We start from the raw sequence: 20,820 nt of genomic DNA, 5'->3' as shown, positions 1-20,820 counted from the left end.
AGGCACAGTACTGCAGCGATTCTGAAACTTACAGAGATCCAAGTGGTTTGAAACATGTACTTTGATATTCAAATAAGAGTTGAGTAATTTAAAATCTGCTGTGAAAATGATCTCATTTAAAGCCAGATAAAAGTATGTGTAAATTTAAGTGAAATAATGAAAGAACCCAAAATATGTTGATGTCACACTCTATCTCCATTTCTTTTACAGAATAAACAAGGGCAGCCCAGAATTTGAAAATTGTATTGGCCTTGGTAGTGCCATTGTTATACCCAAAAAAACACTGAAAATGTTGTTTAGGTTTTAATATCCCACCTGTGGTCTATACAAATTGTATTGCAGTGAGAGCAGAGAAGCAAGTTTTTAATTGTTTTCATTTGTCTACATCTCTCTGAATTTTTAAAATGTAATTTGGATGTCATTAAGACTTTGAAGATGTCAATGCAAATGACTTGTGGTGAAGGAGTAGATCAGGAGTCTATAATAGAATACAGGAATCTCTCCACTGAGGCCCCTACCATCTCTGATTAATAATGTGTATTAAAGCCCAGATTCTATAGCTCAGTGGCACTGCCATTGCACAGACTTTCTGGGGGGGGAATAAAAGGTTATATGAGGGTTCCCATTTTTCATTCTGCCTGTTGCAGGTTTGGCTATTTTCTTGAGCCATGACATAGTTTCTATGACTGTACAGCTTTTCGTTGGCCAGGCTTTCTGTGCTTGGAAGCAAAGATCGAAAGCCCATATGGTTAATGTAGCTGAGGCATGTGAACTTACTCCATAGTGTAGTATCTGGGTGGGGGGGGGTGGGGGTGGGGTGGTGGTGTTAATGGCTCCCCAGGGAATAAGTAGACAGTGGGAAGAACGAAGAGGTTTCAGGTGGAGTCAAGGCAGTGAGGTGAAGAAGAGGGCACTTATGAACCTCTGAAAAGACAGGGACCTGCTGGTCTTACCCAGACCTTCAGCTGGTGGTTCCATACATAAAGAAGAAGGTCTCAGCAGAGAAGGAGGATCTGGAAAGTTCTCAGTTGTGTCATATGGTGGGTATGGTGAAAAGTGGCTATAGCAGAAATGAAAGGGTTAATATTTCTGTCGATGCAAATGTATAAAATAAAATTAACTAATCACTTGTAATGGAAGTTAAATGTACAGTGCTTAGCAAAATCTGTATTTACAATGAAGTCTAGGTGCGTTTCACATACTAGACTTCAGATGATGGAAATTGTTCTGTTGTAATATTCAGCCACACTGATTGTACATTTCTGTGCTAAAATGCTGTGACCAAAATTAACAAAGACAAGCTCATTTAGTTATCCCTAGAGGTAATACTGATTAATTTAGAAATAAAAAGTTTGGTCTTTGAGCTGTATTGTTTATGTCTACTTAAATGCCTTATGAGGTCATGTTCTTAATTTAGTGTTTTATCTTAAGATGATATAAAAAGTAACACTATGTCAACGGAACAAAGAAAGCACATTTTTATTGAATTGTAACACACATTGTATAGCTTTATAGAGTTTTGCTGTTAGCTATATCTACTCTATACTGTTAACTATAACTTCTCTATATTGTCTGCCATTAAGCTGAAATACCTAAATTACATGCACCATGGCTTGGCATTAAAAAAATAGAAAGAAACCCATAAAATATTTATATTCTTGTAGCATGGCAAAGGTCAATACTGGGACTGATCTTTCCTAGTTTCTGGTTCATGACACAATATTTTTTTTTCTCTTCTAGATGTAAAAAATCCTGGAAACAATTTTTAATAGGAATGCTGATTTCATACAGAATTTAGTGAAGATACTTAGAAGAGACAGCTGTCAGTGTGAAGCTTCTGTCATCATGTCTTTGCACAGAGATAGCACAGGGTATCGGTATCTGACTCTGTCTTTCTCCCTCTTCGATGCTATATTTATCACACCCCTGGCCATAAAAGGTCTGGAGTGGAGCTCTGACATTCCAGTGACTGCAGGCATTATTTTTGTTCTGGACCTTATGCCCAGTCCTTACCCCTCATCCTGGCTACCTCTTTCTTTGCTGGCTTCATCGTCATTGTATTTTTCTGCTATTCATCCACTTGAGACCTATTCCATTTGCTGCTGTTCATTTGGGGCCTGGTAAGTGTTCCTTTATGACAGAAGACTTTATGTTTCAGGTTTCTTTAATCTGAATCTGTAATGCTGAGTTCATAGTAGCTCCCTTTGTTCTTCTGAGCTCAGCAGTTATTTGAGGAAATTGTAGACATGAACTGAAGACATCTAAGGGTTCAGCTGTGAAACAAAGCAAATTAGTGTGAGGGTTCATTCATTATCCATTCAACTATCCTCTCATATTGTCACAGTACTGTCAAAAGAAGCATGGGTTACTGAGATACAGAAGGAATTTGTTGAGTAACCTTCTTGGGCTAAGAGAATGTGTAAATAATCTAAATACTTTCTAGTTGCATAGGTTTTCCTGTGATTTGTAAAGCTATTGGCTGAGCTGAAGGAAATGTATTTTTTTTTCCCTGTTTACAAGAGTTCCTGGGTTTTATCTATTTCACTGTTTTCACTGATTGATGGAGTAGATCTTTAGAGAATTACAAAGACTCGTAAACAGTGCAGGAGGTAATGCAAATGAAATCACTTCCTTTAATGTGTAGGTATGACCTATGAACAAGTACAGAACTGTCTGCTTAGCAGTAATTTTTAGAATTCAGTTCAACAGCTACTAACATATAGCTCCAAAAAGTACATGTTCATCTAACTATGGCCACTAACATTTTAGGCCAAACTCTGTAGTTATGAAATGCTACACAGATCTCATACTAAAAGGGGGCTGATTAGTGAACACAGACTAAATGCGTGCAGGTAGCACAGGTTTTATAGAATTTAAGAGATTGGAGTCAATCCGATAATTGCAGTGCTCCAATTAAACCCAAAACTCTTAGAAGGTTGATTTTCTCTTCAACTCTAATAGCATCAGATTACTATATCTGATCAGATTAGTGCACCGAACTGATCCTGCCCTGTGGGCAATGCTTGATGTTTCAGAGGAAATAAAAAAACATAACTCATAGTGTGATAAAATACCTATGAAAGGAGTTTCCTCTTCTATGAGGAAACTCTTCCATGAGTCAGTGTTGTCATTTGAGTTGAACCTGTAGAGCTGACTTCATGCACAGTTCTGCCTTACTGCCTTAGTTTTTGCTTCTGTTATAGATGACTCCTCTTACTCCTGAGGACAGTGAAGTCCAGACCTTGTTTCTAAGAAAAAGGTTTCCTTTGTACATTTAAAATATTCTGACTTTAAGTTCTCTGCTTGTTCTTTTGCTCTGATAAGATGTAAATGAAATTTAACTTCTCCTTAATGGGCAACACATGTAGTGCTTTATACTTGTGGGTTGCCTTCCTTACTTTGAAGCCTGGAGGGTTGTGGGAATCCCTGAGCAACAAGACTTAATTGCTGTTAGCGCTGTGGCTGCTGTATCCATGATGAAGCCAGACAGTGCTGCAAATGAAGCTGGTGAAGATGAAGGGAAACATCTATTCTATAGAAGAAAAACAAGATGTTCTCATGTTGTTTCCCTTTCAGTGTACAAGACAATATTTATATGTACTCCTTAACTTTGCCTGGCAGAGATCACAATGTCTTGCAAACCCTAAACCTAGCTCTGTGGAGCTGGGAGGGAAAGCAAGGAAATAAAATAGAGACAAAGTAATCTGAAACTAGGGAAATTGAGAGGAACGATGCACTACTGGAAGCTAACAAAGTGAAATGAATAATAATACAAATAATCGATAGGTATTAAAAACATGGATGCTAGACAAAATAATTGGATTCTTTAGACTCACATGAAAAAATAGACAGCAGGAGAAATGAGGGAATTAAAAAGGAACATTGGCTTTTGCCATGGAGAACAATGAGCTAACACCCTTTCCCATTCCTCCCCTTTCCTCAGATAAAAGTAAATGCATAAATTGGTCTCCTTGAAGTCACATTTTTACTGTGATCAGGATATCAGATATTTCCTTTAAGTACTTAGAGACTTCTAAATTACTTTCTTACTTGCTGACTTTCTGCAAACAAGTGATCTGTTCCATCGCACAAAGAGCAGTTCCCTTGAGAGAGCTCTGAAATATAAGAAAGTTGAAACATTGGGGTTTTTTTTTCATAATTTGCCTTAGTCATGGTGAATACCTCTGAGGAGTTACCAAAGAGAATAGTTTGCAATTTGCTGAATTGCTGTCAGAACCAAATAGTAAAGAAAAAGCCAAGGAATGAAATCCAGGAAGCTTAAAGACCAGGGAAAACATATCTTGATTTTCATGAAAGCATGATTACACTCCAGCTCTGTAAGTGCATTTTATGGCAAAATATCACATCATTGGTCATTAACATGAACAAAACCAGAAGCAGAACAAGTTTCCTATTGTTGTGATCGATATTTAAAAACTCCAAATCCATGAAACAATAGCAAACACCTCTCACTATTGTTTTTGTATCTTTTATAAATTCTTCTGAACATTTCCACACTGTAGCTCATTTCTATTCATAATCATGTATCTTTTCAGGGACATGTAAGCTTAATCACACAAGTGATAAAGGTTATCATAGGGATTTGTAAAGGCAAGCTTACACATTAAAGAAGAAAAGGTCAGTTTTAGCAACAGCAAAATAAACCAGCAACAAAATAAAGATTGAACTGCCAGCTTAAAAACAAGCAAAACTAAAGCAAGGGAAACCCTTTCTCCATTCAACCCTCCTCCCATTTTGAGAGGGAAACTACCTCTCACTTGATCATATTTCCTACTACGAGCAACTGCAAGACAATCTACTGATCAGTGTGCAAAGTAAAACTTAGATGGAGCTATGGTCTGGAAGAAGTTTCTTGACAATATTGAACATGACATTCTAGGTTATAAAAAAAAGCCATTTGGACTAAAGAACATGGTATTATTTTACTCATTGCATGCAGACTGCATCCCTAATCAAGCTGTGTAAGTATGATAAGCCATTTTAAATGGATCTCTGGTATCACATACAGAATAATTAATGTAATGCATGTTTGCAGAAAAATGTTTTTAATTCACTATTAAAATATTAAATGGAATCTTAAATTCAATACAAAAATTTGATTACCAAATGAATGATATATTCATGTATTTTTATTTCAGCTAATATAACCTTGTTGGAATTGCTCATGCCTTTTTAAATAATTTATTACTTTGTTCTCTCTTTTGTAATTTAACAAAAATATTTACACTATCTCTGAAGAAGCTGAGCACATGAAATTTCAATAGTTCACAGTAATGAGTGGAGAATTTGAGCACAGAAAACTTGAATAGTCTGCAATTACAAGACCAACTACAAATGAACAGACAAAATAGTGCAAGATTTTCTGGTCATGATGAATGACATATGAGTGTCTTGAAACTTAAATACAAACCCCTCTTAAAGTCTAAAGCATGTCATAAAAATATAAGCCTTAATTCACTGCATTTGATTTCTGAAATTTTAAGTTCTGTGTTAGTTTGTGTGAAGTTGTGTATTATTTATATGCTAACTCAGAATTTTCTTTGAAAACAGTCCTTGTCTGATATGTTCTTTTTCAGACACTGTCCTGTTTATTTACATTCAGAAATACAGAGAAAAAAAAATCATTAGAAGGCACCCATGATGTCTTTACCTTTCTACCAAAGACACCATGAGCACTATGACCGTGCATATCGCCATAAAGCACTGCAGTCCACTGTAAGCCAGTACCAAAAGGAAACAAAGAACAAATCTGCTGTCTATGCCCAAGGATCTACAGCTTACACGAGGGGCTCTGCAGGCTATCGCCATGCATCTGCAGGAGACTTCAGCCTTGAGTCCTCAGCAGCATATAGTCATGGCTCTTCAGCCTATGACCTAGAGTCAGCAGCCTACAGCTATGGATCTACAGCCTATGATCACTCTGCTGCACAAAGTAAAAGATCTGCTGCCTACAGTCTTGACTCTGAATCCCTCAGCAAGAGCTCAGCTGCCTACAGCCATGGATCTGAATCCATCAACAAACTGGCTGCAGCCTACAGGCTGGGATCTGAATCCTACAGTCTCGGGTAAGTAAATCCATTATATTCTGAAACAAAAACATCCAGCCACCTCTCATTTAAATCAATGTCAAAACTCTCCCCCTCATCCACAGAACTTGTTTCTGTAACTTGGCGTTAACGTATTTTCCAAGCTTGGTGTCTTCCTTTGGCTTTGGCAACAGGAAGGACTGCAGTCACCTTAGTTTGTTGTACTGATTCATGTCCAACAGTTGGACTGGCATAAGAAGAGCCCTGGCAATGCTGATGTGGCTGAATGATGACATATTCATGCTCCAGACTCCTTAGGCATGAGCCACCCTTCCTTCCAAGTTGTTTAGCCATATTAACACAGCTGAATTTAAGAGTCAATGTTGCAACAGCTTTTGGGTTGAGGCTGTCTCTTATCTGGCCAGACTGGGGTAATAAGAGAACTTATTACTCTTATTACAAGGGGAAATCCTGCATGAGCAATTTGGTGGCCTTCTATGACGGGGCTACAGAACTGATGGACAAGGGTAGAGCAGTTGATGTCATCTACCTTGTGCAAAGCACTTGACACTGTCCCACACGACATCCTTCTCTCTAAATTGGAGAGACATCAGTTTGATAGGTGGACCACTCAATAGATAAAGAGCTGGCTGGAAGGCTGTATGCAAAGAGTTGTGGTCAATGGCTCAATGTCCAGCTGGAGACCAGTAACGAGTGATGTCCCTCAGGGATCGGTGTTGGGACGGGTCTTGTTCCACATCTTTGTCGGTGACATGGACAGTGGGATTGAGTGCGCCCTCAGCAAGGTTGCCGATGACACCAAGCTGTGTGGTTCTGTTGATACCCTGGAGGGAAGGAATGGCATCCAGAGGGACCTTGACACACTTGTGAGGTGGGCTGATGCCAACCTCATGAAGTTTAACCATGCCAAGTGCAAGGTTCTACACCTGGGTCGGAGCAATCCCAAGCACAGCTACAGGTTGGGCGGAGAAGAGATTCAAAGCAGCCCTGCAGAGAAGGACTTGGGGGTGTTGGTCAATGAGAAAATGAACATGAGCTGGCTTCAGTGTGTGCTCGCAGCCCAGAAAGCCAACCGCATCCTGGGCTGCATCAAAAGGAGCGTAACCAGCAGGTCAAAGGAGGTGATCCTGCCCCTCTACTCTGCTCTTGTGAGACCTCACTTGGAGTATTGTGTGCAGTTCTGGTGTCCTCAACATAAAAAGGACATGGAACTGTTGGAACAAGTCCAGAGAAGGGCCACGAGGATGATCAGGGGACTGGAGCACCTCCCATATGAAGATAGATAGGCTGAGAAAGTTGGGGCTGTTCAGCCTGGAGAAGAGAAGGCTGCGTGGAGACCTCATAGCAGCCTTCCAGTATCTGAAGGGAGCCTATAAGGGTGCTGGGGAGGGACTGTTCATTAGGGACTGTAGTGGTGGGACAAGGGGTAACAGGTTAAAACTTAAACAGGGGAAGTTTAGATTGGATATAAGGAAGAAGTTCTTTACTGTAAGGGTGGTGAGGCACTGGAATGGGGTGCCCAGGGAGGTTGTGAATGCTCCATCCCTAGCGGTGTTCAAGGCCAGGTTGGACAGATCCTTGAGTGACATGGTTTAGTGTGAGGTGTCCCTGCCCACGGCAGGGAGGTTGGAACTAATTGACCTTAAGGCCCTTTCAAACCCTAACTATTCTGTGGTTCTGTGATTCTAACTTAGGGCTGGTTATGCAAGTTTGAGCTGACATGTCCGTATATCATTAAACAATTCTTCTTTGTCCTAATGATTTCACTTCTATGTTGAGTGATTCAAGAAACCAAAATTTTCATACAGCATATTGGCTGAGGCATACTATTTCCAAAGTAAGAATACCACAAAGAAGTGTTCATCTTGCATTAGAAGAGCAGCTATTCTTAGCTGCCATGTTTTTTGTTTAATTAAGATAAAGAAGTTGTTCAAGTATTACATTAGCAGAATATTTTAGATATCATAGCCTCACATTATTTGTATGTATCTCAGAAATTTACAGAAATTAGGGGTATATTAAAGTAAGATTAGAATAGCTGTTAGCAATAGAAGAAATATTCAACAAATTATAACCCGAAACACCTGCTTGCTGTTATATTAATGTAGAATTTAGAGTATTATTAGCAGAACTGATCAAGAGTTGTCCATTAGAAAATTTTAATTTTGAAAACTGAATATTCTCCAAGAATATTGGATGATGGAACTTTTTATGAATTATGGGAGTTTTGGACAAAACCACTGAGGGAAAGACAAACTGTACTGCAGTAAACTATACATTATGATTACAGCCCTCACTTGTTTTTCAGGAGTTCAGGGTCAAGTCTCCATTTGCCATGGTCTGTTCATGAATTTGAATCTCAAGCTGTTACAGCCCAGATGAATAACTTAACTATTTGACTGTCTTGGGCTGAGTAATACCCAGTCTTTGTTGTTTAAACAATTTCACTTATGCAAATAATTAACCACTGAGTGTAGCAGTGAGAATCTAATTTATAATTTGCTGATGAAGGGAAGCGAACAGGAGATGCTGGAACTGAGGGCTGTTTCCAGAGTAAGTTGGATAGGGGAAGATATCCCAAATTTCTGCAAATGCAGCTGTGCCTTCATGACCCTAACCCAAAGCCTTCTCCTTCTCATACAAAATGTTCCCACAAGAAATGGGAACATTACTTGAAGTTGAAAAAAAATACTGAAAAAAAGTCTGCTTCCAAGTCGCAGTTATGTACTTCAGCAACTCTGGCTTCTCAGATGAGTTTCTTCTGAAACCTGTATATTCTCACCAAGAGCTCTGTCATCAGCAAATTAATTAATATTAAAGGAAATGGAGTTGCTTAATTGGGAAAGATGGGTTTCCTGAAATTTTGTTTGAGATAATAGCTTTTGTTTTAAAATAGTATATTTTGTGATACTTCTAAGCTCCTCTGTCGTACATGAGTTGCCAACAGATTGGTAAATTATTCTGGTAATCAGAGATAAGAATATATCAGATGTATCTTCTTTTTTTTCTGTGGTCCTGTCCTTGTATGGGATGTTTGAGAAAATCGCTGCTGCTCTGTAAGACTAGGACTCAGGAGATTCAGGCCACACCGATTCAAATCTCTCTTGCACAAAACCTAATATATGAGAGAATACAATTCTGAATGATAATCTCAATATTTAAGTTAATTTTATGTTTAATATGGCCTCTGTGTTGGTATTTGGTTCTTGGAGCCCATTTTGCTGCAATTTGCAAGAGGTAAATTAGAACAAATGATGTGACTATGCAGTTAAATATAGTGCAAATTCTAAGTAATACTTTCCAAATTTGTACTGTGTTCCCCAGATAGCCCAAAACACTTTGAGGGATAATGTGGAGATAAAAAATATCACTAAAATAAATTGGGCAAATCAGACTTTCTGTTTTCATCCATATCAAAGGAATGGTGTAGGAAAAAAAAAAGCCCCCCACAAAAAAGGGAAAATGAGTCTCCAAACTCTTTCAATTTTCATAAAGTAGAAATGGTCTTGAATTGAAATGCTATGTCTAAATGTCCTACAAGAGTGGTGGTTGCTTGAAACCTGAATGGACATATGAATCCAGCTAAAATTCTTTGTCTAACAATTGATTATTGCATATCACTGGATTTTAATATCAGATCTATGTTTGTGTATAATGGATGTACTTTTGTGGATAAGCCCCATTAAGCCCAACAGGAAAATACACTATTTAAATACTATAGTCACTTCTTATTTTTATTTGAAGTAGCTTTTGCTAAACTTCATTATGCTTGCAAAATTTAAGTCTCATCCTTTTCTGTAGCTACCATACAGAAGAGAGTGTTCATAAAGCAATGGTGTTAAGGTGCAGATGGTGCTGTATGAGGAATTTATCGTGGGAAAGCAGTGGAGAAGGACTAGGGACTAGGTAACCTGCAAGACCATAACCTGAACCCAATTCTCTGATGTCAAAGCTTTGCTTGAGCACAAAACGTGCCCAGAGCATGGACACAGACAGCTTGAAGGAGCTGCAGCTTGCTTTTTCATGAGGATAGAAGAGTATCCATTTGCAAGTGGGCTGTCCCTTCCTCACATTTCAAGTCTTCACACCATAAGAGCTTGAAGAAGTAAAAGGGAAGAAACAACAACTGGCGAAACCAAGAGCAAGTACAGAAGCTTGCAGCTTTGCTGGTTACAATTTGCCAGAGCTGCAAAACCCTGGTCTCCTAAAAGAAAGCATCACCTTGTAATGTTTACCACTTCACACCTAGCCTCCCTACCAGCTTGTGGGGCCATCTCTAGCCATATGCAGGCAGGGTCTGTAGAGACGAGGGGTGGCATCTCTCTCCCACGACGTGTTGTTGTGGCCACCCATCCTCTTCCATGTTCCATCCTCAGGGGCTGCTCTCAGGTGGGAGAACTTTTTTTCCACAGCACTGCTCCATCTTCTGTGTGCTTCTGAGAAGCTTTGAGGCAGGTCTGTCGAAGCTGCTTATAGCACTACAGGCCCGTCAAACAGGAGTCCTGGATTAAACCCCTTTACCTCTTCTTCGGAAGCTCCATTCAATTGCCTCTGCTAAAACTTTTACTGTTTTATCATGAGTTGTTTTCCTGGCTAGCAGCATCAGGTAACTCCATTTTGTTGCAGACAGTTTATCTGCCACCAAATGAGAGACATGCTTAGAGAGAAAATAGAAGTTATTAATGTGGCTCAGGCATTTGCATATAATTTGCAGGTCAAAATAGCAAGGAACACATGGTATAATTCAGGTGAACCAAGCAAACAGAGGAGACATGCCTTACTAAATTGCAATTAACTAGGCTGCCAGAGAGTAAGAGTGAATGCTTTTCTGAGCAATATTGTAATCAGGATCGGGGCAGGGCTGAGTAAATAATGCACTTTAAGAAACATGAGAAGACTATGATCTTGGCACTGCTCATCCTTTGATTTTTTTATAGGTGAGGGTTAAGAAGGTGGCTTCCAAACGTCACAGCCGAGCATGGAAATCATTTTAATGAGACCTGCTATGTGGAAACAATTCCCCTTTTAAAAAATTTGTTGTGGAAGCTGTGTTAGCGAACAACGTGATTATTGCCAGCAATATTGCCTGAGCCTGTAACAAATCTGTCATCAACTTAAAATTAATATAGTCACCAGAGAGTGCCTCTCATCTTTAGAGCCTGGCTTTGAAGAGCTTTCTTCTGAAAATCCTTTTTTTTTCTTTCCTGTAACTGGGTTTTCCAATCCATTGTCTTCTCTTTCTGTGAGCAAATTCAAACATGGAATGTTAGGAAAGAGACAGATGCTAGAAGCAGATCCTGGAAAATGCCTCTTGGTTAATGGAGCTCCTTTGGTGGGTACAGCTGGTACAGCCATTGTGCATACCAAAATGCATTCTTTTCTGTTGTCAGAATAAAGTGAGAGAGATATGTAACAAAAGCATGCTGAGGACAAGATACATGATTTTCTAGAGGCAGGTGCCTTTTCATCCAGGGGTGGAATACCTAATAGGCTGTTATGGTCCATATTTCTATGTTCACTGAGTACAGACTCTGTGCAGGGTGGGGAAACCTGCCCCTTCAGGCACAGAAACAAGGGCAGTGCCAATATATTGAAGTATATTTCTATCTGAGAACACAACATCAAAACAAAACCTTCTGCTTGGGATTTTTAGAGGCCCTGTGCAGTCTTGTTGTCTTTAGCTCTTCTATTGGCCTAGAAGGAAAAGCTAATAGCATCTATCTGTTTTTTATATCTGTACAGGACAATGCCTGTGTCTTTAGCATTTACAGTCAGCCAACTCCCAATTCAGTGACTGAGAAAGTAGGAAAATGCTGGTGTTGATATTTTAACAAGCTGAAAACCATTAAGAAATGAGGACAGTAGGCTTGGGCTATCAACCTTGATAAGGCAGTACTGATAGTATCTGACCTGGAAAAACACACACATACACCAGCTAGGCATATCAAATGAGGCTAAAAGCTGTTAAAAGGTCATGGTACTGTTCCTCCCTGTGAAACTAGAGAGCACCGATACCCTGCTCCTTCTCCTGCAGGGAGATTCTGTTCCACATATCAGGTAAAAGGTTGGAACATTTTAAAATAAAGGGCAAGATTTTAAAATCTGGTTCAAGAAAGCAGAGTCCCCCTTTGGTCTACATAAATAATGGCTGTGGAGTTTGTTTTTTTGTGTTGCAGAGGAAGAAATAGTAATAACAAAAAAGGAAAACAGGGAAATAAACCTCATGACAAAAATAGTGATCAGTTTGTTTTCCTATGGAAGAGCTCCATTTGAATGTGCATTTCTACTAGCCTCCATATACTTCTGCCTGAATGAAAGCAAATGGTAGGAAGGTTTGGAAAGGAGAAACATTTTCTGCTGCTTTGAATTTATTCATCTCAGCTCTTGGTTTATGCAGTGCAATTCTAAAAAAGATTTGTGAGTGACTCTGGATACCTGTCAGAAAACACCAGCTGGATGCTCTGATGTGGCAATGAAGCAATTAGGTATTTAGGAGCAGCTGTGAAAGAAAGTGAAAATAAACCAGAAAGCATATTGTCTCAGTGTGTTAATCTAAGGTATGCTCATAGCTGAAATACTCGCTGCAGTTCTGATCATATCATCTCAGAAAGTACAGTCTGAAACCAGAAAAGGGTCATATATCGAAAGAAGGGTAACAGGAGATGTGGAATGCCTTCCGTTGGGAGAAGGGGCTCTTACTTTGGGAAGTGCACAAATGTGGGTATGTAACATTAAAGTATAAAATAGTGAAAGATGTGCAGAGAGAAAAAGAAACAAATTTCCACACAGAGCATCATGTAAGCACAGAAGAGATTATAAAGTGGCAGATTAAAACAGGTTCAAAAGAAAGTGCTATATTCATGTGCTACAGTCTGGATACAACCTCTAGCTCAGGATGTCCTTAAGTCTTTCCTTGAAACCAAAAGGATTTATCAAGGGAGGTATTTCTCTACATGAACTTTCTTTTTACCTGCCCTTGACCAGGAAGAGGAAACAGGCCTAAAAGCACCATTGGCATTATTCAGTGAAACACTTCTCACCAGGGTCTTGCTTGGTCCAGGTCAAGTTTCTTAGGTCCCTGTTTCTCAGACTTCATTGTGATGGAGATCTCCAGCATTAATCTGAAAGCTTTGGGGGATATTTTCATAAAGCCAGCTGTGGTGGGCAGAAAAAAATGAAAATGCGATATTCAACTTCAAACACTTGAAGTGTTTGGTTAAAAAAAACAACCACCAAACAGACAGAACCTATAGCAATTTATCCTTTCCTTTTCAAATAATTTTAGAGAGTTATAAGTGAAAAATAGGGGAAAAAAAAACCAAACACACAGAAAAGTCACCATCAAAAGTTCTAGCGGTCTAGCAGAGAGTAATGGGAACTATTATATGCACTCCCAGTTAATTCTCTACATAAGTGTGTAATCTGGACCTTAACTGAAAACTAAATTGACAGGACAGCCAAATTCTTTAGGAACAAAGATCTGGTCTGCATTTAACAGTGCTGAAAATGCCTGAGCTGAAATTTTCACCACATTTCATCTAATTTTATGAAAATAGAAACTTTTTGACATTTAAAGTGATCTGCAAATGAAGATCCTTTTCAATCTCAAAACAACCAGTAATCAAGTGGCCTCCTAAACAGCTCAGCCTAGTGTCCCTAGGAGATCTGTTTGCAGTCAGGGTCAAAATTCCAAGTTTGTCCCATTTTAAAATAGGACAGCAATAAAAGTCACCTGCTTAGTAAAGAGCTGCAGCTTCTTACAGACTGTAGTTCAGGTATGAAAAATAATGAAAATACTTTGCCTTTGACATTTCTTACCACCTATTTGATGAGTTCTCCCAATGCATATGTTGTTGGCCGTAGTGACTGCACCACATTGTTGTCCAACCCAAGAGCGGGTCCACTGCATGCCCTCTTCCAAGTTGTCTCTTCATTTTTATTTTACTCTGCCTGGACTGTTCCCAGATGTCTTCTGCTTGTATTTCTGTCCCTAAAGTTGGATCTACCTCCCTCTGACTCTCTCCCTGGCTGCACAGGGCAGTGCCTGGCATCAGACCCTGGAGGAGGCAGCATCACTCACTTGTAGACTTGCTCTATGCCTTGGCTGATCCAGTGGTACCTGATGTGGTAAACCTTTGGCCCCAGTCCTGGATGTGTGCAACAGCTCCTCTCTGGCTATGCTTCTGTTTGTATGGGAACCAGAATACAGGGGGAGGGAGGTATGAAGGAGAATGAGTACAGGTCTGCTTTTAGCCCCTATACTGGGTATTTCTTGACAGTGGTGCTGTAGGCTTGGAGGTGGTATCTATAAAGTGGGCACCTGGGAGCACAGGGGAGGGGGCTGCCTCACTGCTATGCCAGGCAAGCCAGATACAGTCAAGTCTGATGAGAAGTGGACTAAGCAGAAAGGAAGGGAATCTTACTTACAGTGCTGGGAATGGCAGGGTAAAGAGATAAGGGCTGGAAAGCAGATGTGGGAGGAGATGTGAAGTTCAGTCAAGGAACTAGATGGAGAAGGAGAATAGATGATAGTAAGAAAGCCATTAAGAGAGCTAGAGAGCAGGAGACTGATTTATCAGGCATTGGGTAGGAAGACGATTTGGTCTGAGCAAAGGGACAGGCACAAAGAAACAAAGGAAGGAAAGATCAGAGAATGAAACCGGACTCATGTGTTTTCACACACACAGTCTCACATGGTAGATTATCAACACATATTTCAGAAATTAAGCACTCCTCCTGGTATGACTTGTGTTGGTGGCAACTCTGGAGCTTGGTACTTTCTTTCACAGGGTTGCAGCCAAGGGAAAACATTAGCCCAGGCATGTATCTGTAATCTTACATTATGCATGTGTAACATTCTCAGGTACCCAGTATTAGCATGAGTTCAGATTATATGTGTACAGCATGTTATGTAGAGACACCAGTGTAAGCTACCCAGGGTATGGAAGCAGGTTAGCCATGTATGGGCTAATGAGCTGTGCAAAGAAGCCACATGCCTTAATTCTGTCCCTTTACCTGTGCACATAAGGGGTAAGCTTATGCCGTGTAGACAGACACCCAGACCAGAAGCAGACTCACGTATGATTTCCCTTGGTGATGTTGAGACAGATGAATAGACACTTTGGAAGTTAATATAAGGCTGACAGCTAATTAGGCTATTCCATGGGTCTGTGAGTTAGAGATGTGCTGCATTAGGAAAGGAGGACAGAGTTATTTGGAGCTAACACAGTTTGTAACCATGTTAAAAATGAACCCAAAATCGCTGCCTCAAATATGCTTCACACTGTTCAGAATCCCTCCTCATCTGGTGGGGAAGGGAAGCCTTGCTCTTCTTTCTCTCCACTCATTCTCCATTTATCTGTGCTATGTGAAATGGTGTTTCTTCACTTAGCTCTACATTTTCAATGGATTGGGGTGGTATGGGAGAGCAGTGGGAATGGCTAGTTACTGAGCAGTACTCTGCCCAGCAATTTCTGTAGAGATATTTATGTGCAATATTACTTTGATTACATGTGCACACCAACATTTTGTTTGAGGACTAGATAACTTCAGGACTGTAAATTTTGGAAAAGTAGAGATTATGAGTTCAGGTACAATCTTTAGAATTACTCAGTGGCCTCACCAACTTCAGGATCTACCAAAACTGGGTATGCCAACTCTCCAAGTCCCAAACCAAGAAGCTATTAAATGTGCATTGCTATCAGGTATAGTGTTTATTCTCTCTATTTTAATATCACAGGGCATCAGTATTACATTAGTAATGATGAATTTGTCAAAAGTGCATTTATTTAATTGTTTAATAACTCTGAAGATAGGGCTATGCAAATTGTATTTTCTTGCTTATCTAGAGAGCAGTGATTTTTAGTACTTTAATCTTATTTTTAAGTGTTTCTTAACAGCTTTTTTTTTTCTTAATTTAACAATATTATTTTTATTTCAGACTGAAAAATTCCAATTTAATGATTGAAGATCAATCCTATAAGATGAGTCCCAAAGCAAAGAGAGCAAAACAAAATTTCATGTCTGAGGGCAAAGAGAACGAAGCCATAGACTACTCAGTGCCCATATTCACTGGACGGTATGTTCATTTTCCTTTTGTTTGGTACTGTCTTTCTGACATTTTTTTAACAAATTATAAAAGAACATCTATTAATCTTTTCTCACACCCATGGATCTCAAGGTGATTGCACTTCACACGAGTGATAACAAGACAAAGAGAAGTCAGCTGATTGGCAGAAAATGAGACAATGATCATCCAGAGTCAGGACAAATGAACCTAGGTGTCTGGACTTTGTTTTGTACACAATGCCAGGGTGCTTTCTATGAAATTAATATATAATTATAACCCTGCTTACTGGAAACCAGGCAAAAATGTTGTACACATTATTTAGTTTATTCTTTTGGTTTTGAGGCAGTTCTGTAATTCAGTGCCTCTTACCAATCATTAAATATAGAAATAATGAAATGCTGTGTTAATATTTTGTCCTGGCACAGGGAAAATCTGGAATGAAGCCAAATACTTTCTCAAATCCATTGTAATGATTCATACTGATCTCACATGTTGGTATTTATTGCATGATTACTATTGATGTAATAGATCTTACTTCAGCAGTGTCCTCAATGAAGCTGAATGCGAACTTCGTGTGGAAGCCAGACCCAACATGAGCAAGGAGCCTCCCCTGCCCTTTTTGGGGTATGGCATACTGATCTTATTAGGAGTCTCTGGCAGCTCGAACGTAGTCACTTGTTCAGATTTATATATACCAGGTTGTGGGGTGGAAACCTGGTTCCTGAGTGAAGGTCAGGAGAAAAATTTCTGGCTCACTTGCAGTTGAACAGAACGTTTCTTTCAACTTGTCTTTCTTCTGCCACACAGCATTTTCATGGAACACTTCCAAGCTGTTTCTGGGAGCCAGTGTTTTTCTGTCTAGTGCTTAATCAACACCCAGTATCACTTCTTCATTGTGTCCAAACTTGTGCTAATGTGCTAAAATGGGTTCCTCCTTGTCAGTGGGAGACATTACTGCTCTGGCCTTTTGAGTGTTTGTGATATTTTTGCAGTTTTGTTATTATTTGCCTTCACTATCTGGAGCAATTTTTTTCTCACCCCTTGTATTCCTGTGTCAGATTCATTGCTCTTTGATACAAACCACATTTAGAAGCACACACTGTTGCCTTTTTAAACCGTTGCTTTGGAGTTTCAGCTATATCTTCTGTGATAGAAGTACATAAATATGTCTCAGACAAAACTTACAATGACATATTTTCAAGGCTTCTCACTACCTTTGCATCTGTGTGTCTTCCTCAGGCACAAATCTCATCCCTTCTTATTGTGTCTTGAGTCTACAAAAGTAAAATTTATAGTGTTGGTCGATAGCTGAAAGTCATGACTAATGGCTAGGGATAGTGTGTAGCGTCATTTATTTGTGTCTGTGCAATTATTTTGGCTTCCTGCATTAAAAGACCCTGTCAGATTCTTGCATCATTGTTACTATAGGGACTGTTACGTTGGGGACTGTAGTGACAGGACACAGGGTAACAGGTTAAAACTTAAACAGCGGAAGTTTTGATTTGATATAGGGAGGAGGTTCTTTACTGTGAGGGTGGTGAGGCACTGGAATGGGTTGCCCAGGGAAGTTGTGAATGCTCCATCCCTGGCAGTGTTCAAGGCCAGGCTGGACAGGGCCTTGGGTGACATGGTTTAGTGTGAGGTGTCCCTGCCCATGGCAGGGGGGTTGGAACCTTTCCAAGCCTAACTATTCTATGATTCTATGATTCTATGATTTTGTGCTTCTTCTTACTGTTTTTGGTATCAATCTTACTTTTTGCACACAGTAACTCAGGAAATTGTGTGTGCTTTTGTAGCACACTAATTTTTATTTTTAATTTTTATTAGTAAAAAAGTATAAAAAGAGATGATGATTGTTAGCGTGTGCAACTAAACATGGCAGGAAATGGTTCGTGTGTCTGTTTTAGGCTTTTTTTCTGCTGGCATCACGTTCATGACTGCATGCCAAGACTGCAGAAGTTGCATGCCACGTTCCTGTCAGATGCTTATTTTTGTTTGAAAGATAATAGCTGAAGCCCATTGAACCACGTGCATGTTATATGTCATTCCCAGATTCCTCTGTGAAACTGATGTGTTGTTTCCTATGGGCAGATAGCTTTTACAAGGAATAGTTATTTGTAAAGGTCAGGTCTCCATGGATTCATTGGAACCGTTGCCTGTGCTGCTGGATGACCTTCAGCACCATGTCACTGTTTCCGTTATTTGGTTCTATTTCAGAGCCATCAGGTTCTGCTATAGAAAGGCCCCTTGCTCAGATTATTCCATTCACAACTATTCTTCTTGAATACCTAGCCTAATTCTAGCAAGATAAAATTTGGACAGACAGACAGCATTCTATATAACAAAACACCCAGAGCTTGATTTAATGCCATGGGTGCTAAAGATACTGGATGTGTCTCATGGAACTATTTGCAGCCACTAACAAGCCTATGCCAAAGGACCTGCAGATGGGAGATACCCTTTAAATAATGTTTGGTGGGTGCCATATGGGATTTGATACTATTGTTCCTCTTTGAAAAAGATTTTCTACTGAAACCCCTGAGACCTGACTGCAGAATCATTTCTTAACTGGTACTGTGTACTTTTTCTGATGCATTCATCTTTTCAGGGAACATGTTTCTCTTTGATCTGGGAAGATTACAGCAGGGAGAAATGGTTAGCAAATCCAAATATTTAATACCGTTGATGAAAAGCATCTGGGGACCACTACTGTAGATGACTATATTGAGTCCTATATTAGTCTGAGGATATTCATGAGCCCCCAGAAGATGCTTTATGCCTTGAGGAGTGGGTCTATCCTGTGAAGCTTCTGAGATTTTAACTACTGTGATTAAGGAGGAAATAATATCAGCTTGCCTTTCAAAGAAAATTCCACTGACTCATTTAAACTGAATGTAGATAGCTACATTCATATTAATTAAAGTGGGTTTTGAAAAAAATCTTTAGAATCTCTGCCATATATCTGCAGCTTCAGACATTTGTGGGGAGAGCTGTTACACGTAAGTGAAGGGATTCAGTCATCCCACTGATGCTTTTAATGATCATCTTGTTAAAGAAGCCAGAAACACAGAAAGTTCAAGGCAAAATTTGAACACATGAGGGAGTTCAAAGCTCTGTGCTGTTAAATAAGTTTTTCAGTCTTCTGAGCAATTTTTACACATAATTAAGTTTACAGCACATTCTACTGCTTGGATGTCTTGCATCTCACTGAACTGAATTTTAGCCCAAAGATAGCGGGCTGGGCAGTAAATTATGGGCTTGAATCCAAATTTTCTTGAGTGTCGACATGTGCTATCAGATACATAATATTAGCAATCTTAAAGAAAACAGAAAAAAAGCATTCATCCTAATCTTTTCACTTTGCAGCAGTAGTAAGCATTTTATGATAAAATAGCGAGGCTGTGTTTGAGCACATTCTGGAAATAAACAGAGACTGCTGTCTCTACAGTACTTGCAAGATGGCACTTAACAAGAAGTAAAATAGAACCTCTTTTCTGTGTGCCATCTAATGTTACCCTAAAGTAACTAAACTTAGCAGAAAGATATTAATCCTGCTCCTTAAGTCAAGAAACTGTCATTGGCATATGGAATACTATAGCAGCTTTTATGTTCTGGCAGTGCCAAAACAATACAGCTGCAATGGTACTTCCACATGTATGTATGGAAACAAGATTGGATCCATTGAGAGTAACTGTTTTTTTCATCTCATCTCTGTAAGAAGCCTGAGGAGGATGCTTCAAGAAATCTTCTCAAAAACATTTGGAAGAACAGCCACCCTACAAACAGGATTGAATTTTCTATGAATAAAGAGAACTTTTTTGTGATATACAGTAATGTGTTCTTTTGTATAAATCGGAGATGAGGACATTGTTATACAGCTACAATTACCTGCTGCCCCTTATGTCGTGTTGTTATGAATACTACAGCTGTAAGTCAATAGCTTAAGATTTGTGGGTACATCTTACACTAATCTTTAGACTGATGGAGATATAAAACAGCAGCAGGATAATAGTTAAACTGAAAATGTGTGTGGCGTGGTTACACAGATAGCCACCAAAAACGGACATGACTTTAAACAGTGAACTACTCAGTCGTTCTGCAGTATCCTGCCATAGAACCATAGATTGGTTAGTGTTGGAAAGGACCTTAAAATCATCTAGTTCCAATCCCCCTGCCACTCACTAAACCATGTTGCCCAAGGCTCTGTTCAGCCTGGCCTTGAACACTGCCAGGGATGGAGCACTTACCACTTCTTTGAGAAACCTGTTCCAGTGCCTCACCACCCTCACAATAAAGAACTTCTTCCTTATATTTAACCTGAACTTCTCCTGCTGAAATTTAAACCCATTACCCCTTGTCCTATCACTACAGTCCCTAATGAAGAGTCCCTCCCCAGCATCCCTATAGCCCCCCTTCAGATACTTGAAGGCTGCTATGAGGTCTCCAGGCAGCCTTCTCTTCTCCAGGCTGAACAGTCCCGACTTTCTCATCCTATCTTCATACGGGAGGTGATCCAGTCCCCTGATCATCCTCATGGCCCTCCTCTGGACTTGTTCCAACAGTTCCATGTCCTTTTAATGTTGAGGACACCAGAACTGCACACAATACTCCAAGTGAGGTCTCACAAGAGCAGAGTAGAGGGGCAGGATCACCTCCTTCGACCTGCTGGTCACGCTCCTTTTG

General features: G+C 39.7%; 1 protein-coding gene across 6 annotated transcripts in view; it reads left to right on the top strand.

Moving 5' to 3' along the window:
- The first annotated feature begins 1,965 nt into the window (after positions 1-1,965).
- MYOM1 (myomesin 1) overlaps positions 1,966-20,820 on the top strand; it is a 76,699-nt gene continuing 57,844 nt past the window's right edge. For 2 of the 6 annotated variants that reach the window (XR_009967453.1, XM_062632896.1), the window contains exons 1-3: positions 1,966-2,120; positions 5,598-6,086; positions 16,009-16,146. Coding sequence is in view for 4 of the 6 variants with exons in the window: in XM_062632896.1 (XP_062488880.1) it covers positions 5,659-6,086; positions 16,009-16,146 (566 nt within the window). In the remaining 2 variants the exon portion in view is untranslated. The remainder of the gene's footprint in view (positions 2,121-5,597; positions 6,087-16,008; positions 16,147-20,820) is intronic. The other 4 variants (XR_009967454.1, XM_062632895.1, XM_062632898.1 and 1 more) reach the window with 2 other exon arrangements.

This window comes from Pezoporus occidentalis, unplaced genomic scaffold (genome assembly GCF_034315485.1).
Source record: "Pezoporus occidentalis ecotype Australia unplaced genomic scaffold, CSIRO_AGI_Poc_V1 ctg4, whole genome shotgun sequence".
Taxonomy (NCBI): Eukaryota; Metazoa; Chordata; class Aves; order Psittaciformes; family Psittacidae; genus Pezoporus; species Pezoporus occidentalis.
The sequence above is the reverse complement of the archived record's forward strand: the minus strand, read 5'-3'. Positions and strand labels throughout refer to the sequence as shown.